At 34.0% G+C, this 18,425-nt stretch overlaps 1 protein-coding gene across 2 annotated transcripts; it reads right to left on the bottom strand.

The window, feature by feature from the left end:
• Positions 1 to 351: 351 nt before the first annotated feature.
• On the bottom strand, positions 352 to 14,703 carry LOC110623532 (DNA repair protein recA homolog 2, mitochondrial). 2 transcript variants are annotated; one of them, XM_021768515.2, is made up of 8 exons: positions 14,491 to 14,701; positions 14,319 to 14,379; positions 13,600 to 13,820; positions 13,202 to 13,289; positions 5,438 to 5,610; positions 1,595 to 1,738; positions 1,356 to 1,490; positions 352 to 1,014 (listed from the first exon to the last, which is right to left on the bottom strand). In XM_021768515.2, the coding sequence occupies exons 1-8, from the start codon at positions 14,569 to 14,571 to the stop codon at positions 733 to 735; spliced, it is 1,185 nt and encodes a 394-aa protein (XP_021624207.1). In that variant the 5' UTR covers positions 14,572 to 14,701; the 3' UTR covers positions 352 to 732. The 2 variants fall into 2 exon arrangements, with proteins under 2 accessions (XP_021624207.1, XP_021624208.1); XM_021768516.2 differs by lacking the exon at positions 1,595 to 1,738 and having other exon boundaries at positions 14,491 to 14,703.
• Positions 14,704 to 18,425: the final 3,722 nt, after the last annotated feature.

Raw genomic sequence — 18,425 nt, 5'->3', positions numbered from 1 at the left:
TTATTATTATTATTATCCTAGTTTGTACTTACAGCATCTAGCAAGAGGAATTTTCATACTACCATTTGTAAACCCTAATTTATCTTTACCGCTTAAAGCAAGCGTCATAGCCCTGCTCCAAATCAAATAATTTGCTCAATTTAAAAGTGCAAATACGAGGATCGTATTTGAATTATCTGGGTTTTGAAAACTAAACGAATCTGAATCATTTTTGCAATTGGTTTCTTACTTTTTAATTTGTACCAAGAACGAACCTTATCTTCTATATAGAAATGGTACTTCCATCCATCATAGATGCAGAATCACAAAAACTTCAAGAATTATACAAAAAATAAAAAACAAAAATAGTAATGCGTACAACAATGCTGGGAAATTTTCATAAGTTTATAAAAGGTAAATATACAGTTTTCATACAATGCCGAACCTCTAACAGATTTTGAGGGAAAGCTACAGTTAACCTACATGAATAATGCGTACAACAATGCTGGGAAATGCACTTTTGAAGCTGGTAATGTCATATGCCTCAACCTGCAAAACTCATCTAATTCCAGTAGTAAGCCTTCAATCTTAGCAAATAAAGCTCTGATGCAATTGCTATGCACTTGTAAATTCAAATTCTCAATCGGATAGTTTCCCAGTATATGCAAGTCCATAGCCAAATTGGAATGTCTAAGTTGAGATTTCCTGTTTCTTAGGAGTAGAGTTAATGCAGTCATATGCGTAACATATTATCTATCTTCCAAACAATTGTCTTCTCAAAGCCACAACTATTCTATCAAGAACCTCATAATTTTCAGAAAGATATCCTTCAGCTGCATGTTTGTCGCTGATAACCTCTCCTTCAATAAGGTAGGTGTTTCCATCTTTCATGATAACTTCATGTTCACAAGCCAACTCCAAGATCTCAGATTCACTTCGAAAGCCTCTGCCGAACTGTATCCCAATATCAGCTTTTTTCATTGCAGGCGCCAATTTATTTTTCACCACTTGAACAGAAACTGCAAGGCCAGTTGCCTAAAGAACAAATTTTTTGTATAACTGTAAGAAGTTGAAAGCCTCAAGATACAAAGAATGACAAAAGCTTGACTTAAAAATGATAAGATAAAAATTACGATGGCCAAAATAGCGGAAAATTGCAGCAAGAAACAATAATCAATTAATTAATTAAAAACAGATAAGAGGAAAATGTACGGAAATTCACAAAGAATCTGAGATGATAATCTAGAGAAAGCACAGAAGCCTTCCAGCAAGATATTAAGCAAACATCAAGTTCAAGTGCTCGAGCAAATAATATATCTCCAAGGACCCTGATAGTTTCTCAAGCTCCTCATTAGTAGTAATCTTAGAAGTTGTACCTTATCCTCAGTCTTGAGCAATCCTGTTTTTACCATTCTCAACCGTACAGCTGAATAGAATTTTAAGGCATTTCCCCCGCAAGTGTCCTCACCCACACATCCTAGACCTTTTCCTGACTTCACATTTGATCTAACCTGGATTCAGAAGACAAAATAAAAGATGAACGTCACCTCCTATAATTTGTATAACACAATCATGTCATGAGAACAAAAATTCTTGTATGAAACTGGGCCTGGACCTGATTAAGAAATACGATAAGGGTTTTAGACTGGCATAAAGAATAATGAATTTTCCGAAGTGCTTGGCTAATTATTCTTGATCGTGTGTCCTGTACGCTTATAATCGAAGTATCAAGCTCATGTTGGGGAACAAGAGCAGCTACCTGTCAACAGCATATATGGAAAACAATATTAAGCATGCAAGTATCTGGAAGAGGTGGGAGATGGTTGAAGTGTTCCTACAAAATACCACCAACAAAGGCTCCAATAGCACACAACAGAAAGCAGCAATCAACATATTAAAATATGTGGAGAAATTGCCAACATAAACAGCTTTTATGATTGTTGAATCCCACGTAAATTGTGGAAAGGGGTAATATTATTTAATCCCACATCGGTTGTAAAAAGGGAGTAATATGCCCCTTATATGGACCACAGGTACTCCTCCCCCTTGAGCTAACTTTTGGGGTGATTTAGGTTTGACCCAAATTTAAGCCTCCTATAAATAATATGTCACGCACCAGTAAAATTCTAGGCGTGAGGGGGTGTGTTGAATCCCACATCGGTTGTGGAAAGGGATAATGTGCCCTTATATGGGCCATAGGCACTCCATAAATATGTAATGCACCAGTAAAATTCTGAACATCAAACCAATTGAGGTATATATACTACTTACACTTAAAAATAAAATAAATCAACTTCATAATTATAGCCTAACCATATCCCAATTATATCACATAATTTAAACACCTAATTAAGCACACAATCACTACAAATCTAGCCTATTTACAAAAAGTATCTCAACACTTCCCCTCAAGCCAGAGCATACATGTTGTATACTCCAAACTTGCTATAAATATACTTGATTCGTGAACTTCAAATTTTGTGAAGACATCAACTAGCTGATCATTTGAGTTGACAAAACTAGTAGAAATGCATCTCAACTCAATCTTTTGCCTATTAAAGTTGAAACAGAGATGAAAAAGGAGGGGAAAACAGAGAATTTGAGAGAAAGATGCTTGATTAATTCCCCTGCCAATTGGGGTATATATACTACTTACAAGAATAAATTAATTTCCTATATGCCTAATCATGTCTCAATCATATCACACAATCATATTCCTAATTATGCACACAATCACTATAAATCTAGGCTATTTATAGAAAGTATCTCTACACTCCCCCTCAAGGTAGAGCGTACATGTCATATGCTCTAAATTTATTATAAATATATTCCATTCATGAACCCCGAAGAGATTTTATGAAAACATCAGCTAGTTGATAATTTGAGTTGGCAAAGCTAGTAGAAATGCATCCCGACTCAATCTTTTACTTAATAAAATGACAATCCACCTCTATATGTTTCGCATGGAGAGTAATTTGATTATCACATATCAGTTTCATTTGGCCAGTATCGCCATATTTCAATTCCTGAAGGAGTTGCTTCAACCAAATGAGTTCGCATGTTGCCAGAGCCATAGCTCGATATTCTGCTTTTGGACTTAATCCTGCAACCACACCCTGTTTTTTACTTTTCCTGAATATAAGATTCCCTCCAATCATAATACAATATTCTGAAGTAGATCGTCTATCTGAAGGAGAACCTGTCCAATATGCATCAGAATAGCCAACAATTTGTGAGCGACCATTGTCCTCATAGAATAGACCCTGCCCTGGAGCTCCTTTGATATATCTAAGAATAGAAATGACTGCATCCCAGTGACTATTGTATGGGGCTTGAAGAAATTGACTAACCACACTTGCGGCAAAGAAAATATCTAGTTGCATGATAGTGAGATAATTGATTTTGTCAACTAATCTTCTGTATCTAGCAGGATCTTTAAGTGGCTCCCCTGTTTAAGAATAAATTTTACATTTGGATCCATGGGAATGTCCACATGTCTATAGTCTAACATGCATGTTTCTTCCAATATATTCAAAGCATATTTCAATCGAGAAATCGCAATACCTATTTTAGACTGTGACACGTCAATCCCCAAGAAATACTTCAATTTTCTCAGGTCTTTAGTTTGAAAATGATTGAATAAATATTGCTTAAGCTGAGAGATTTCATCATGATCATTTCCTGTAATGATCATATCATCAACATAGATTACCAAATAGATGCATCTATCACCATTATGACAAAAAAATATGGAATATCAGAATTACTTTGAGACATTCCAAACTAGGCTATTTACAGAAAGTATCTCAACAGAAAAGAAAATTCAGAAAGTCTATTGACATGTTAGCAGTTTAGACACATTGAAGCTCCTTTTGCAAGATGTCGAGGTGAAGCTGATTTGACTAGAGACTCCATAAAGAGGGAATTAGATAACTACATATGAGCGAAAATGATCTGCACAGCAGATCAGGAATACCGGCGAAATCAACACAATGATCTCCACAATTACAGGGAGTTACCAATAATTAGTTATGATCACTCCCAAGATTATAGGAATAGATTAAGCCATCCTGAATCTTCTATAATTTCTAATTATATTCTTCCAGCATGTATATTTAAACCTACAAACTGAATGAGAATGGATGGAATTTGAACTGAGCTCTGAAGATTGCTAGCCACCTAATTGAGTCTACAAGGTTGCCAGCCCTCTTATTGAGCTTGCTTAGAGTTCCCTCATAGAGCTCAAAGTTAGGGCAGAAGGTCAGGGAAGAATAAGTTCAGGTCCCCTTTTGTTTCCAACTGTTGTTTGACATGATCCATGACCTGGGACTGTATCACTAGCTTTGTGGGCTAGGCAACTTCTACATTTTGAAGTAACAAAGTCACACAATAAACTAACAAATTTACACACCACCAAAGTATTGTTTAGTTCTACCGGTACATCTTATTTTATTGTGCCGAAGTACTTTTTGCTATTTTCTTAATGGAAAATGCAGAAAATTCTCTTTGTTGAACATTTAACATTTTCAATAAATCATAAAAAATTAAATCTAAAGACACAAGTTAACCACTCTTCAAGCAAGCATAAGCTAGGGCTTCACAAACATCAAAAGCACTCACTTAATAAACCTGGTTTCCAGGGTGAAAGTATGATAAGTATATTCTCATTCTTTCCCTAAATAACAGAAAATTGAACTCCCCCTATAGTACAAAAGCAACCTGTCTAGAATCTACAAACATTCAGTTGCAGTTACCAGCATTGATGCCAAAACTAAGGTTAAAAGTCTTTATCTATTTGCCCTATCAAGGGCAGACTAAGGAGAGTGGGCTTCAATCCAAAGGTATTGGATCAATGTACAGATGCCTTGCCATCGCACTAACCGGGCCTTGCCTCCACTTAATTAAGTTATTCAACATTAATGTCAGCAGTGCAGTTGATCCAACTAGAGACTGCAATGCTATACTGGACTGAACATACATGATATGTGTGCTGCAATGATGGTTCACAGCGATATGGAGAATTCAAAAGAATCAAGAGATGACAGCATAAAAGCCTACAAGTTCATAGCTGCAGTTAAATGTGTTCAGTGAATATGGGGCAGAGAGAGAGGGAAAGAGAGAGAACAACCAGGGCATATGGCCTTTTGGCATACGGATGATGGAAAATATGCGAAAAATTGTCCATTTTTCAAAAAACTGATAGATTATTCTGTTCACCAACAGCTTTGGCATAACATATTCATATAGAGAAAGTTATATAGAGAAATGGAATCTTTGCGATGAATAAAATGACAATCTAAGAAGTACTAAGCTCATTTGAAGTACTGAAAGCCACAGAAATTAAATAGAAGCACAGCTGGAAGGAGCATTACAAGCCTTACTAGCATTACTGTCAAGATAGGCGTGCAAGAAGGCATATGTGTGTGAGGGAATGTGTATTCATGAAAATGAAACTTACACTATCAACCACAATCACATCAATAGAACCACTCTTGGTCAGTGTATCAACTACACTCAACAATCTTTCAGCTGAATCTGGAGGAGAAATAAGAAGATTATCTGTGTTTACTCCCATTGATTCTACAAATGAAGCGTCCAATGCATTCTCAGCATCAAGATATGCACAGTATCCTGAAAAAAAGTTAGTACAATGAACAAAAAATAACATTCAACTTCTTGCAGCCTAGATATTAAAAAATATAATTACTCCTAGGTATTAAAAACTAGGTCATAAAAGTGCCTTATTATATCACTATAAATTAAAAGAGGAAAAACAAAATAAAATACTACTTTCAAACAAGCAGACAAAATTACTATTATAAATTAACATTTCTTATGATGCATTTTCCTTTTGGTAAAGACTCCTTTATACTGCCATACTCTGTGGCATTGAACAAGAATCAAAATGACTATATCCTTCTCAATTATCCCATCCAAGTCAATACAAGGAAGGAAGTGCAAGCTATTAACAATGTTTAGAGAGAATATTGAAAGATAGGAAACTTCAAAGTAAATTATTTTAGCAGAAAATTTCATGGAACAATTAAAAAGAAAAGAAAAGAATAAAGGAAGGAGAATCTTTCTTTAGTATAATTTATTGCCATTGTACTGTAATACAAGGCGTCACTAATTTAATTATTTTGATTTGCTTACCTCATCATTAAATGGGCATATAACCAACTAGTTTGGCATTAAGGCTTAATTTTTGTTGCTGTTGTTGTTGTATCATTAAATGGCATTTAGATAATAACTAATAGAAGTCATAAAAAGTTTTTTCCTATACTGTATAACATGGCTCATAAAGTGATAGAGTTAGGAATTAGAAACAGGAAAGAATGAAGGAAGAGATGATAGAATTGTATTTGTTGAATCCCACATCGGTTGTGGAAAGGAGTAATGTGCCTTTTATATGGGCTATAGGCACTCCTCCCCCTTGAGCTAGCTTTTGGGGTGAGTTAGGCCTGGCCCAAATTTAACATGGTATCAGAGCCTCCCCATCCGATGTTGGGCGCCCCATAAATGTGCCACGCATCAGTAAAAATTCTGGGCGTGAGGGGGTGTGTTGAATCTCACATCGGTTGTGGAAAGGGGTAATGTACCCCTTATATGGGCTATAGGCACTCCTCCCCCTTGAGCTAGCTTTTGGGGTGAGATAGGCCTGGCCCAAATTTAACATGGTATCAGAGCCTCCCCATCCGATGTTGGGCGCCCCATAAATGTGCCACGCACCAGTAAAAATTCTGGGCGTGAGGGGGTGTGTTGAATCCCACATCGGTTGTGGAAAGGAGTAACGTGCCCCTTATATGGACTATAGGCACTCCTCCCCCTTGAGCTAGCTTTTGGGGTGAGTTAGGCCTGGCCCAAATTTAACATAATAGCTCTTTAAGAGGCAAAATAAGCTTCAATACAATGAGAAAATAACCCTCGGTTTCTGCTCTTCCCAATTACAGTAACGAGAACAAAAGACAAAGAAAATCAGGAGTAACCAGCCCAGCACTATGACCGAAATCTCAACAAAAGTTTTTAGGTGAAAATTGCATGCCTTCCTCTTAACGGTTCTATGGATAAATAGGCTTTTCAGGAATAGCTATCCTTCCCTCCTCATTTTAGTGCCCACAGAATATTTCCTCTGTCCATTTCATTCTAGAAGACTCTGCCAATTTAATAGTCTCTACATTTCTTTTGCTCCTCCTAGTGTAGACTCTTGAGTATACCATGCCCATTCTTCTTGTAGCCTGATGGGCTTGTATCATTGCCATTCCCTTGAAATGCAGCCTTGTCCACAAGGCTCTGGCCTGGAAATTGATTATAGAAATCAACTATGTTCATCCAAGTAGCTTCTTTCAAAGGCTTGCCCTTCTAATGTATCAAGACCAGGTGTGAATCATTAGGATTGTCCTTAAAGGTTACTATTTCTTCAGGTTCGGTAATGGAATCATCCGTAACCATGTCAGTTGACAACTCAGTTAAGGCAGGGTGGTGGCCAATAGATTTTTTTAACTGAGTCATGGAAGAATGGATGGATTTTGGATTATGAGGGAAGTTGTAGTTTATAAGCTACAAGTCCAACATTGGCAAGGACGCGGAAAGGGCCAAAATATCATGCGGAAAGGGCCAAAATATCATGCGGAAAGCTTGGGAATGACTATTGTGAAGAGATGTTTGACGTGTGGGATGTAATTTGAGGAATACCAAATCTTCAATGTGCATTGGCTGTCTTAACCATGCACAGTTCGGCCCAAGTAAGATTGAAGTGCAATTGTCTCAAAATTTCATCTTTGTCCAACAATGGGTGAGCTACAGTCTCGACTCTGGTTTCGAGAGGCAAATATTGGAGAATGGAAGGGGGACATTGACTATAGACAGCTTCAAAGGGGGTCATACAAGTTGCAGAGTGGAAGCCGGTGTTGTAGGAAAATTCTGCCCGAGCTAACCATTGAGACCACTTCCGAGGTTGTTCTGAAGCAAAACAGCGAACATATGTCTCCAAGCAGCAGTTCAAAACTTTCGTTTGACCGCCTTCTGGGTGATAAGCGGTGCTTAACTGCAATTTAGTGCTTGATAACTGAAACAATTCTCGTCAAAAATTGCTTAGAAAAATGGGATCTCTATCATTGACAATGAAAGCAGGAAGGCTATGGAGGCGAACAATTTGTTGTACAAACAACTCAGCCACTAATTTGGCCGTAAAAGGATCCTTGAGGGGAATAAACTGGCCATATTTGGAGAGTCAATCCACCACGACAAGAATACACTCATAACCAGCAAATTTAGGCAAGCCCGTGATGAAATCCATGGAGATATCATCCCAAACAGCAGCAGGAATAGGTAATGGATGCAATAGGCCAGCGGGGAATTGATACTTATGTCGGTGACAGACAAGGCATTGAGCTACATAATTCTGAACAGACTTCATTATACCCTTCCAATAGAGATTGGTAGCTAAATGCTTATACGTTCTGTAGGCACCAGAATGGCCGCCCATTGTAGTAGAATGGAATTTTGAAAATAGTTAGAAATATTAGGGTAAGTAGAGGGAAGGACTAACTTGCCTTTATAGAAGAGTCGTTGCTGAATAAAAGAGTAATGGGGATGACACTGAGGATCTTTAGTCAAATCCGAAATAATTTGACCCAGTTTGGAGTCTACCGGGATAGCTGCATCCAATCATGATAAATCAATACATTGTGGCATGGACAGTGTATCGCATTCCACAACTTCAATACACCGTGAAAGCGCATCAGCAACCCGACTGGAAGCACCAGGTTTATAGATGATATCAAAATTATAGCCAAGTAGTTTAGCCAGCCAATATTGTTGCGCCAGTGTAATAATAGGTTGTTCTAATAAATGGCGCAAGCTTTTCTGATTAGAGTAAATAATAAATTTTCTACCAATCAAGTAAGGACACCAATAGCGAATGGCAAGGACCAGCACCATAAGCTCCTTTTCATATGTTGATTTCACCAATGCAACGGGAGAGAGTGCATTATAGTAGTAGGCAATGGGTGTTTGCCTTACATGAGGACAGCTCCAAGGCCACGGCTAGAAGCATCACATTCCAAAGTGAATTGTTTGTTGAGATTGGGCACAGCAAGAACAGGAACTGTAGTAACTACTTGTTGTAATTCTACAAAGGCCTGTTGGGCTTGAGAAGGCCAATGAAAGGTAGCATTGTGTTCCTTGTAAGGCAGTTGTATAAGAGGATAGGCGATTTTGCCATAATCCTTAATAAAGTGCCGATAATACCAGGTGAGGCCTAGAAATCCCCAGACAACTTTGACAAATCTTGGTGTAGGCCAATTAAGAATACTACTGATTTTGGAAGGATCCATGACTACGCCGTGGGAGGAAATAATATGACCCAAGTATTCCAATTATTGTCTGCCCAAACAGCTCTTTCTACTGTTAGCCACAAACTGATTATGTTGTAAGAGGTGAAGAACCTGTTGTAAATGAATCAGATGGTCACTCCAAGAAGAATTATAAACCTAAATATCATTAAAAAAAAAACAAGGCAAATTTGCAAAAGAATGGCCGAAACAGATTATTTAGGGTAACCTGAAAAGTTGTTGGTGCATTCGTGAGGCCAAATGACGTAACGAGAAACTCATAATGGCCTAAATGAGTGCGAAAGACAATCTTAGCAATATCAATAGGTTGAATCCGAAATTGGTGATATCCGAAGCGAAGATCAATTTTAGAGAAAAATTTAGCACTGTATAGTGACTGAAATAGGGTATCTGAATGGGATTGTGACTCTGTTCAAAGCTCAATAATCTACACAAAATCTCCAGCTCCCATCTTTTCTCGGACAAGCAGAACGGAGCTAGAGAATGGGTTGGAGTTGGGTTAAATGATACCACCATGGAGCATTTCTTGAACCAACTTTTCAATTTCATCCTTCTGAGAGTGACCTAAGTGGTAGGGCTAGACAACTCAAGGGCCAACACCTCATTGGAGAGGAATATGATGATCAGTGGAACGAGGAGTAAGCAAGCCCTAGGGTTCTGAGAAAACATTCAATTGGTCTACTTGAATAACTGTGAGATCGGATGGTACCAAATTCAAAGCCATTTGCTGTGAGGTATCCCATAACAAGGCACAATAATCTACACTAGATAATTTCAGCAAGGAAGAGAAAGAAACTAGTGCTTTAATGAGTGAAGGGTTACCTGTGAGACTAACCAGCCAATAGTTGTAGTAAAATTGCATGGACATATTAGACCAATTGACTTTAACATCATCCAGAGTTTCCAGTCATGCAACCCCCAAATAAGATCAACTCCCCCTAAAAGAATAGATAGCAATCAGTAATGATCAGGATAGAGCCCATCGCCTAAACGCACGCCAAATGGTAATGTTTCCCGTACTGAAAGTCAGAGTAGAGACAAAATGATTAGCAATAAAGTTGTGGCTAGCACCACTATCAATCATTAGCATTGATGGATGGTTGTTGATTGTAGCTTGTAGCTTCATGGTGCGCGATCGAGAGATACCACCTACATAGTAAAGTAAAAGTTCCATATGAGCAAAATGACCTTCCTAAACATGATCCATTAGAGCAACTATAGGAGAGATGAACCGGTATGGTTCTAGTACGTCCGGAGGAATGTCCTCATCATCCCCCATAATGAGAGCTCAAATGGGCTTATTAGGGCAATCATGTAAAGGGTGGTAAGGTTGTTTAAATTTGTAACAAAGCCCTTTCGCTCGTACATCAAGAAATTCCTTATGGGAGTAAGGGCAAGTACTGCGATTGCGATTAACAGAGGAAGAAGTGGCACGGGAGGAAGAAGATGATTTGGGAGAGGTATTTGTGGAAGGCAAAACATTGCGACGGGAAGTAAGAAAGGATTCAGAGGTTTCCTTATCTTGTTTGGAAGAGTTAGGGAGAGTTAGGGCCAGAGGTTTAAGGATCAACAGAGTAAGGAAGGGTTGGGCTTTTGGAAAGACTTGTGGTAATGGGCTTAGACGATGGGCTAGAAGAAGAGTTCCACCGATGTGCAGTGCAAACAGAAGATGGTGAAGAAGATGGGCAAGGGTGATGGTGGAGTTCTCTTTCGATTTCTCAAGCCAGTCATGACTCGCTGAATATTAGTAGTATCATGGGAGCAGATTCTCATACGAATCTCTGTTTAAAGCCATTCAAAAAATAACTCGAATAATGTTGATTAGAGAGACCAGTTACCTGAGAAGCACGAGCAACAAATTCATCAATGAAGCTATCAATAGATCCTTCCTATAGAAGTGCGGCAAGCCGTTCAAAGGGGTTGGCCAAAGAATCTCAGCCATAACACTGAAGCAACTCTAGGGAAAAACATTCCCAAGACTTTTCCGGATGGCGTTGGTATAACCAGCACATCCAATGTAGTGTCGGGCCTTCCATACAGACAAGAGCAAGAGAAACTTTCATTATTACATGTGTATGGTGGACATGGAAATACTAGTCTGCATGAACCAGCCACCCAATAGGGTCCTCTCCATTGAATGTCGGCATTTCGACCTTTTTAGCAGAAAGTTGGAGGTCATCAAAAGTGGCTATGGGTGAGGGGTTCTGATTCTGGAAAGTTTGGCCACTGGTTGGAGTACGAGAAAGGAGGTAACCGTCCCCCTCGACTGATTTCCGTTTTATTAGAGTGGTTAAGGGTCCTTCAAGAACTTCAGACAACTTTATCATTCTTATCCTTATCAGTATGCAACTGACGTATCCCTTCTTCGACAGCTTAAAAATTCCTCTCCATCGCATCAACAAGCGAATCCATTCGAGTACTGGGCATTCGGTCAAGACAGAAAACAAGGGCCAGCAAGGTCGGACCAATTTGATAGAGTTAGCAATTAAAAACAAGAAAGAATGAAGGAAGAGATGATAGAATTGTATTAATAGCTCTTCAAGAGGCAGAATAAGCTTCAATATAATGAGAAAATAACCCTCAGTTTCTACTCTTCCCAATTACAATAACAAGAACAAAAGACAAAGAAAATCTGGAATAACCAGCCCAGACTATGGCTGAATTCTCAACAAAAGTTTTTAGGTGAAAACTGCATGCCTTCCTTGATAAATAGGCTTTTCGAGAACGGCTGTCCTTCCCTCCTCATTTTGGTCCCCATATAATATTTCATCTGTCCATTCCATTCTAGAAGACTACCAATTTAACAGTCTTTGCGTTTCTTTTCCTCCTCCTAGTGTAGACTTAGCCTGATGGGCTTGTGTCATTAAGCTTAATAAGTCAAGCTCTACCTTGAGTTTGCAAGAGCTATAAATGAGCCAAATGTGAGCCAAGCTCAAGTTCAATGAAAATCTAATGGGTGTTTGAAAGCTCTACTCTACTTGTTTATAGCCTTATTCTCAAATAATGTCAAATAATGTAATAGACCAATTGACAAGAGCCATAAATACAGTGGACCCACAAAAACTAATATGACAAGTTTATTAGAAAATGATTTTAGCAAAAAAAGCCCTTCCTAAGCCCAACAGCCCACTATTACTAGTTGGTTCACTAGCCATATCAGTTGTTGAGCGAGCAATATTTCTAAAGATATAAAATATATAGGTATACCCAACTTTGATTGAAGACTGGAAATGGGTTTAGTTGACTAGAAGGTATAAATTATCACAAATTTATTGTTCAAATACTTGATTGCATGAAATTATTGTTCAAGGACCACATTGTACAAGGCACCCACATTCTTTGGCCCAAAGGCAGATGTCTCAACTTATACAAAATTTCAATTTTGAGTCCCCCATTGTCCTCCTTGTAAACCAAAAGAATAAAAGACAGACCGCATTATAAACATATAAAACTTTCAAGATACTGGACTCCTTCCACTAATATGGCCTAATGGAATAGCAAGCATAAAAAAAGTGAACAATATATGACATAGAAGAAGATAGGAAATGCATTAGCTAGCCATTAAACTTTTATGCCACAGAAAAGGGGAATGGAGTTTAGACAAATGAAATAAATTGATATTGAGTTCAATTTTTATTAGTAAATATGCTAAAAATTTGATATTGACAAGTGAGAACTAGAGCAATCACATGCTTTATTGATTTTATCATGCTTTATTCCAATTGCAATTAACCAAAATGTTCTTGTATTCATCTCAAGTGCCTAATTTACAAATTGCAATAGTTGGCAAAAGTTATGCAAGCCATGTTACTAAGTACTTTTTTTTTTTTAATCACAAAGTAAGTTTTGACGAAAATATAAGCACATACCACCACGCTTTTGAGCTTCCTTGATAATATGAAGTGCAAGCGTCGTCTTCCCTGAAGCTTCTCGCCCATAGATTTCAACCATTCTTCCCTGAAGAGTGCAAGGTTCTCTAGTGGAGTTCATCATGTTGTAATAATGACATTCTATTTTTCACAAGGAGTTGATGTAAAAATACTATATGTCTTAGCAAATAAACATTCATTAAAAATCCAGTAATGCTTTCTTCAAACAAACTCAATGTTCACATCCCAAAAGACCTTGAGTTTAAGCATTGATATGCCAGAGAAGTAACTTTGGAACACTGAAAAAGAATGCATAGACCTCAGTTTCAGTACCAGTTCCACGGAAATAGCAAAGCACCAAAGAAGAAAAGGTGCTAAGTGCTATAAAGGAAAACTACCTTAGGTAATCCACCAATGCCAAGTGCGAGATCAAGCTTCAATGAGCCAGTAGGTATCACAGGAGCATGCCTTGAGCTGAAAAACCGCCGCAAAGACAACATAGACTCTCTACCAAATTCACCAGCAAGTTGAGTGAGAGCCAGACGAAGGGCAGCATCTTTCTCTGTTGACTCTATATCATCATGGAGTTGATCACATTCAAAAAATTCTGAAACATTTGCTGGAAATACAAAAGCATTTGTGATTAAATTAATTGGACTACATCACCAAACTGAAATGCATTTACAGCCAGAATCAGCATAAATCTTATTGATTATCAGTCATCTCACATATATTTATTTAAAAAGCTAGAAATATTAGATATAAACACTGTAAAGAGGCCATCTCATAAGCACCTCCAGAAATACAAGTTTCAAATAGAGTTCAACCAACCACAAACACAAAGCATTAAATTTCATCAGCATGCACGTTGCTATGAGATAGTTCTAAATATCCAATAACCATATTTGAGGCATTGAGTAGGAGCATACTTAAACCAACATGTTTCAAAGGGTTGACTCAGCTGATACACCTGCATACAGTTGCAGGTGAGTCCACATATTTGACACCCATAAAAAAAAATCTTATTAGGGAATCCCTTAATAGAAAAAACCACAAAAATGAATTTATAAATTACAGCAACTGTATGTTGAAATGCGTACAAGAAGTCTCTCCTTACCAACAGAACATAGAAGTCGGGCTTTCCTCCCAACACAAGTGGTAGCATCTCTTCTTCCATTCTGGCAGAAAACAAGGTTATAATATCTATTTTAAATAATAATAGTAATAATAAAGGTGAACACAATTATAAACAAAGTTCACCAAACTAGAGAGCAAAGCTGAGGAGAAACCTGAGGGAGAGGAGGGAAGAGAGAGCAAAGGCGAAATCTTGCGAAAGAATTGAGACGAAGAGAGTGAAGGAATAGCGTCATTTTCTTCGTGATAAGGTTTTAGATTTTAGAACAAAATAATTCTCAAATTTTGAGTTTTGAAGAAGAAGACATCGGCGCCATCTCCTCCCTGCTGCTAGGCGTTTGAGCTTTTACCGGTTAATACCCAGATGGCAACAGATGGGTATTTTCGGAATTGAGCTCTAATAGAAACGGATGTAGGTAATTATAATCGGTTTGCAATGTATTTACATTTAAAAAATAATACTGATTGTAGATTATACAGATATCTATTATTTAAATTTATTTATATAAATAATTAATTTAATATAAAAAAATATATTTTTTATAATAATATTTATATATTTTTTATATATTTTTATTTAAAAAATTAAATTGAAATATTTTTTAGAAATATTAAATTTTTTAAATAAAAATTATTAATAAAAAATATTTTTTATATAAATTATTAATTAAAATATATAAAAATAAATAAATTCGATTTATTCAAATAATAATAATCAGATTTAAAATAAAATAGAGTATTTAGATTAATTTTTAATTAAATTCAAAGCAGATTTAAATATTATTAATTTAAATATTTAGATTATAATTAATTTAATTTTGATGAATACTCTATCTATTTATATCCCATTAATACCGGCTTCTCAATATAACTCTTAGGACAATTTGATTGTATTTGGAGCTTTTTAATAAATAGAGATACTGAAATAAAATTTATTAAATAGTGAAAAAAAATTACAATTTAATATCCCTAAGTAATGTTAATGAAAAATTCAATAAATATTAAGCTATTAATTCTTCAATTATTATTTTATAATAAACTTTAATCTCATAAATAAATTCAATAAATATTAAATATTTTCAATCTTTCAATTATCATTTTATAATAAATTTTACTTTTTAATAATATTAATATTATAATATCAACTACAATTTAAATTATCAAATTCAATTAATTTTAAATATTTTTATTCCTCAATTATTACTCATTAAAACACTAATAATTTAAAAAAATCTAAATACACAAACTTGCTAGAAGCCCATAAATAAAATAATGAGAAGGACGACTTATGCTTAAAGTTATAAATTGTGGCTCCACTACGTAGGTTGTGGAAGTTCATAAAGGATATTTTAGAAAAAAGTTTATGACTTATTAATTTTTTATTTAACATTTTAAATGAATAAAAAATATTTTTTGAATGAAGAGATTTAAATATTTAAATTTTAAAAATATAAAAATTAATTTATTGAGTACAGAAAAATTCAAGAAATAAATTGTAAATTGCTCAAAAGATGTATTGAATTTTACCAAATAGATAAAATCCCCAGTTTTTTGGGTGGTATGGCTAGCCGGAGATTGTACCTCTAGCCATACTGGCGGAACATTATATTGAAAAAAAAAATTAATTTAAGTTCGCAGGCCTCATGGTTATGCCTTAACATGTTATATTTTTATAATTAAATATTTTATTATAATGTATTAAAATATATTTTTTATTAAAAAATATATTTTAATAAAAAAATGAAATTGAGTTGGAACTATATAAAGTGGTTAGAATCAAATTAAAATTGTAAATTAGAATCAAATTTGATTTTTAGTTGTGGAGGCAATACATATATTTTATTTTTTCAATTTAAGAGTGTGAAATATTATTAGTGAGATTAAACCTAGAAAAATTTATATTATAATAACTAAATTAATTTAATTTAGTGTAATTTTATTTATTTCTTTAAGTTTGAATACTGTTTTATCAGTCAAGTGGGGAGAGAGGGAAGGGAAGCGGGGGAGAGAGGCGCCGAGAGAGAGAGAGCAGTATAGTAAAATGAAAAATGGAATACGGAATTAGAATTAGTTTTATTAGTATAGCTAATCGGGTTCGGGTAACGGGTACCCGATCACCTAATCCCGAACCCTACCTAAATCCGAGACGGATAAAATTTTTCAAATCCGAACCCGTCCAAATCCATTTTATAAAATTTCAAATCCATCTTAATAAGGTTTAGGCAGATCGAGTACTCATGAAAATCCGCCCGCCTGACATCCCTAAAGGCAATACTAAAATACTCTATTTAAATATAAAGTATTTTAAGAAGGCAGTTGAGGTAAATACAAATTTCGCTGCTTCGTCAGGTAGCTGAACGCTACACTCTAGACGGTGAAAGTACAGTAGTCCAAAAAACATCACTTCTCATATTTAATTATAATCATATATTTAATTTGAAAGATAATAGTAATTTAAGATAAATTTTATTTTTGCAACAAAATTTTATAATAAACATATTATTTTTAATTATTATATATATATTATTATTTTAAGATAAATAACATAATAAAAAACAAAAATCATCACTTTTAAAAGAATGAATTACATATTTAATCATTAAATTATCTATATTTAATTTTAATTTTAAAAATTAGTTAAAATTATATTTAAATATAAATGTAGAATCAATTTTTCTAAAATATAAATGTTTATATTAAAATATTGCAATTAAAATTTTCAGCCAATTACCTTATTTGAAAGAAATCAAATTTTTTTTCACTTAAAATTTTATTTTAAATAAATAAAAAACACACAAGAAGTCAATTTAATTTCTTTTAAATTAATTTATTTCTTTAATATTCTATATCATTTGATGAAATTAAACTGAGGACAACATTTAGAATAAATATATTAATTAAACCAATAACTATTCATCAAAATTAATTTTTTTAGTTCATGTGAGTTTAAATTAATCAATTTTATCTAGGATTATTTGGCTTTGATTGTAGTATAATTCTAGCTAAAAATTGAAATCAGAATCAAAACCTTTAATTTTATATTTGTAGGAAATAAAATTGAAATTAAAATTTAGTACGGTTCTAATTTTTATTTTAATTTTATTTTAACTTTAATTTTATTTAAATTTAGTTTAATTTTTGTTTATTTCACATAAAATTAGAATCTCCTTATATTTATTTTAAAATAGTAAATAATTTTAAGATTTTAACATAAAAGCAATATTAAAAATAATAATATGAATATTTAAATAATAATATTAAAACTATATTATTAATTTTGAGTAAAAATATTATATTATTTTATGTAGTTATTAATATAATTTTTAATTAAAAAATATATATGTAATTAATATCTAAAATTATACTATATAAATATATGCTATTCACTCACATAATTAAGAATACATTTCGATTGAAATTATTTTAAATAGTATAAAATAAAAAATAATATTAAATTATACATATTTATATGTAAGTATAATGTAGGTTATATATCTATATGTATTTTAATTACATATGAGTGTATATATAAAGGTGAAATATATATTTATAGCTCTAAATTTTATGAAAAATAATTTTTTTACGTCTTAAACTTTAAAAATATTTTATGATACACGTTAATTATTTAAAAGTGTAATTAAGACAATTTATAATTTTAATACAAGATAATATGGATTATAAAATACTTAAATTATTGTATAATTTTACCTTAATAATCTAATAATAATTATTATATACAATAGGGACATTTTTTAAATTGTAACTCAACGTTTTCTATCTTCAAAAAAATTTCTATTTAAATTGGTTTAAAAGAAGTATAAAAGATTTATTAATTTAGATTCTAATATATAAAATTTTTAAAATTTAAGGTTGTTCGATAATTTTATAGTAATATTTTTTTTTCTGAAATGAAAATTAAGAATTAGAAGAATAAAATTTAAAATCTTTTAAATTTATTCAAATGCACTGATGACCGAATTAAACCTGGAAGTATAATTTTATAATAATATTTAAAAGTGTAAATATTTATTCTGCTTAATTTTATTAAATATATAATAAAATCGATTTTTTGGTTCAATTCTAATTTAAT

This window comes from Manihot esculenta, chromosome 9 (assembly GCF_001659605.2).
Source record: "Manihot esculenta cultivar AM560-2 chromosome 9, M.esculenta_v8, whole genome shotgun sequence".
NCBI lineage: Eukaryota > Viridiplantae > Streptophyta > Magnoliopsida > Malpighiales > Euphorbiaceae > Manihot > Manihot esculenta.
The sequence above is the reverse complement of the archived record's forward strand: the minus strand, read 5'-3'. Positions and strand labels throughout refer to the sequence as shown.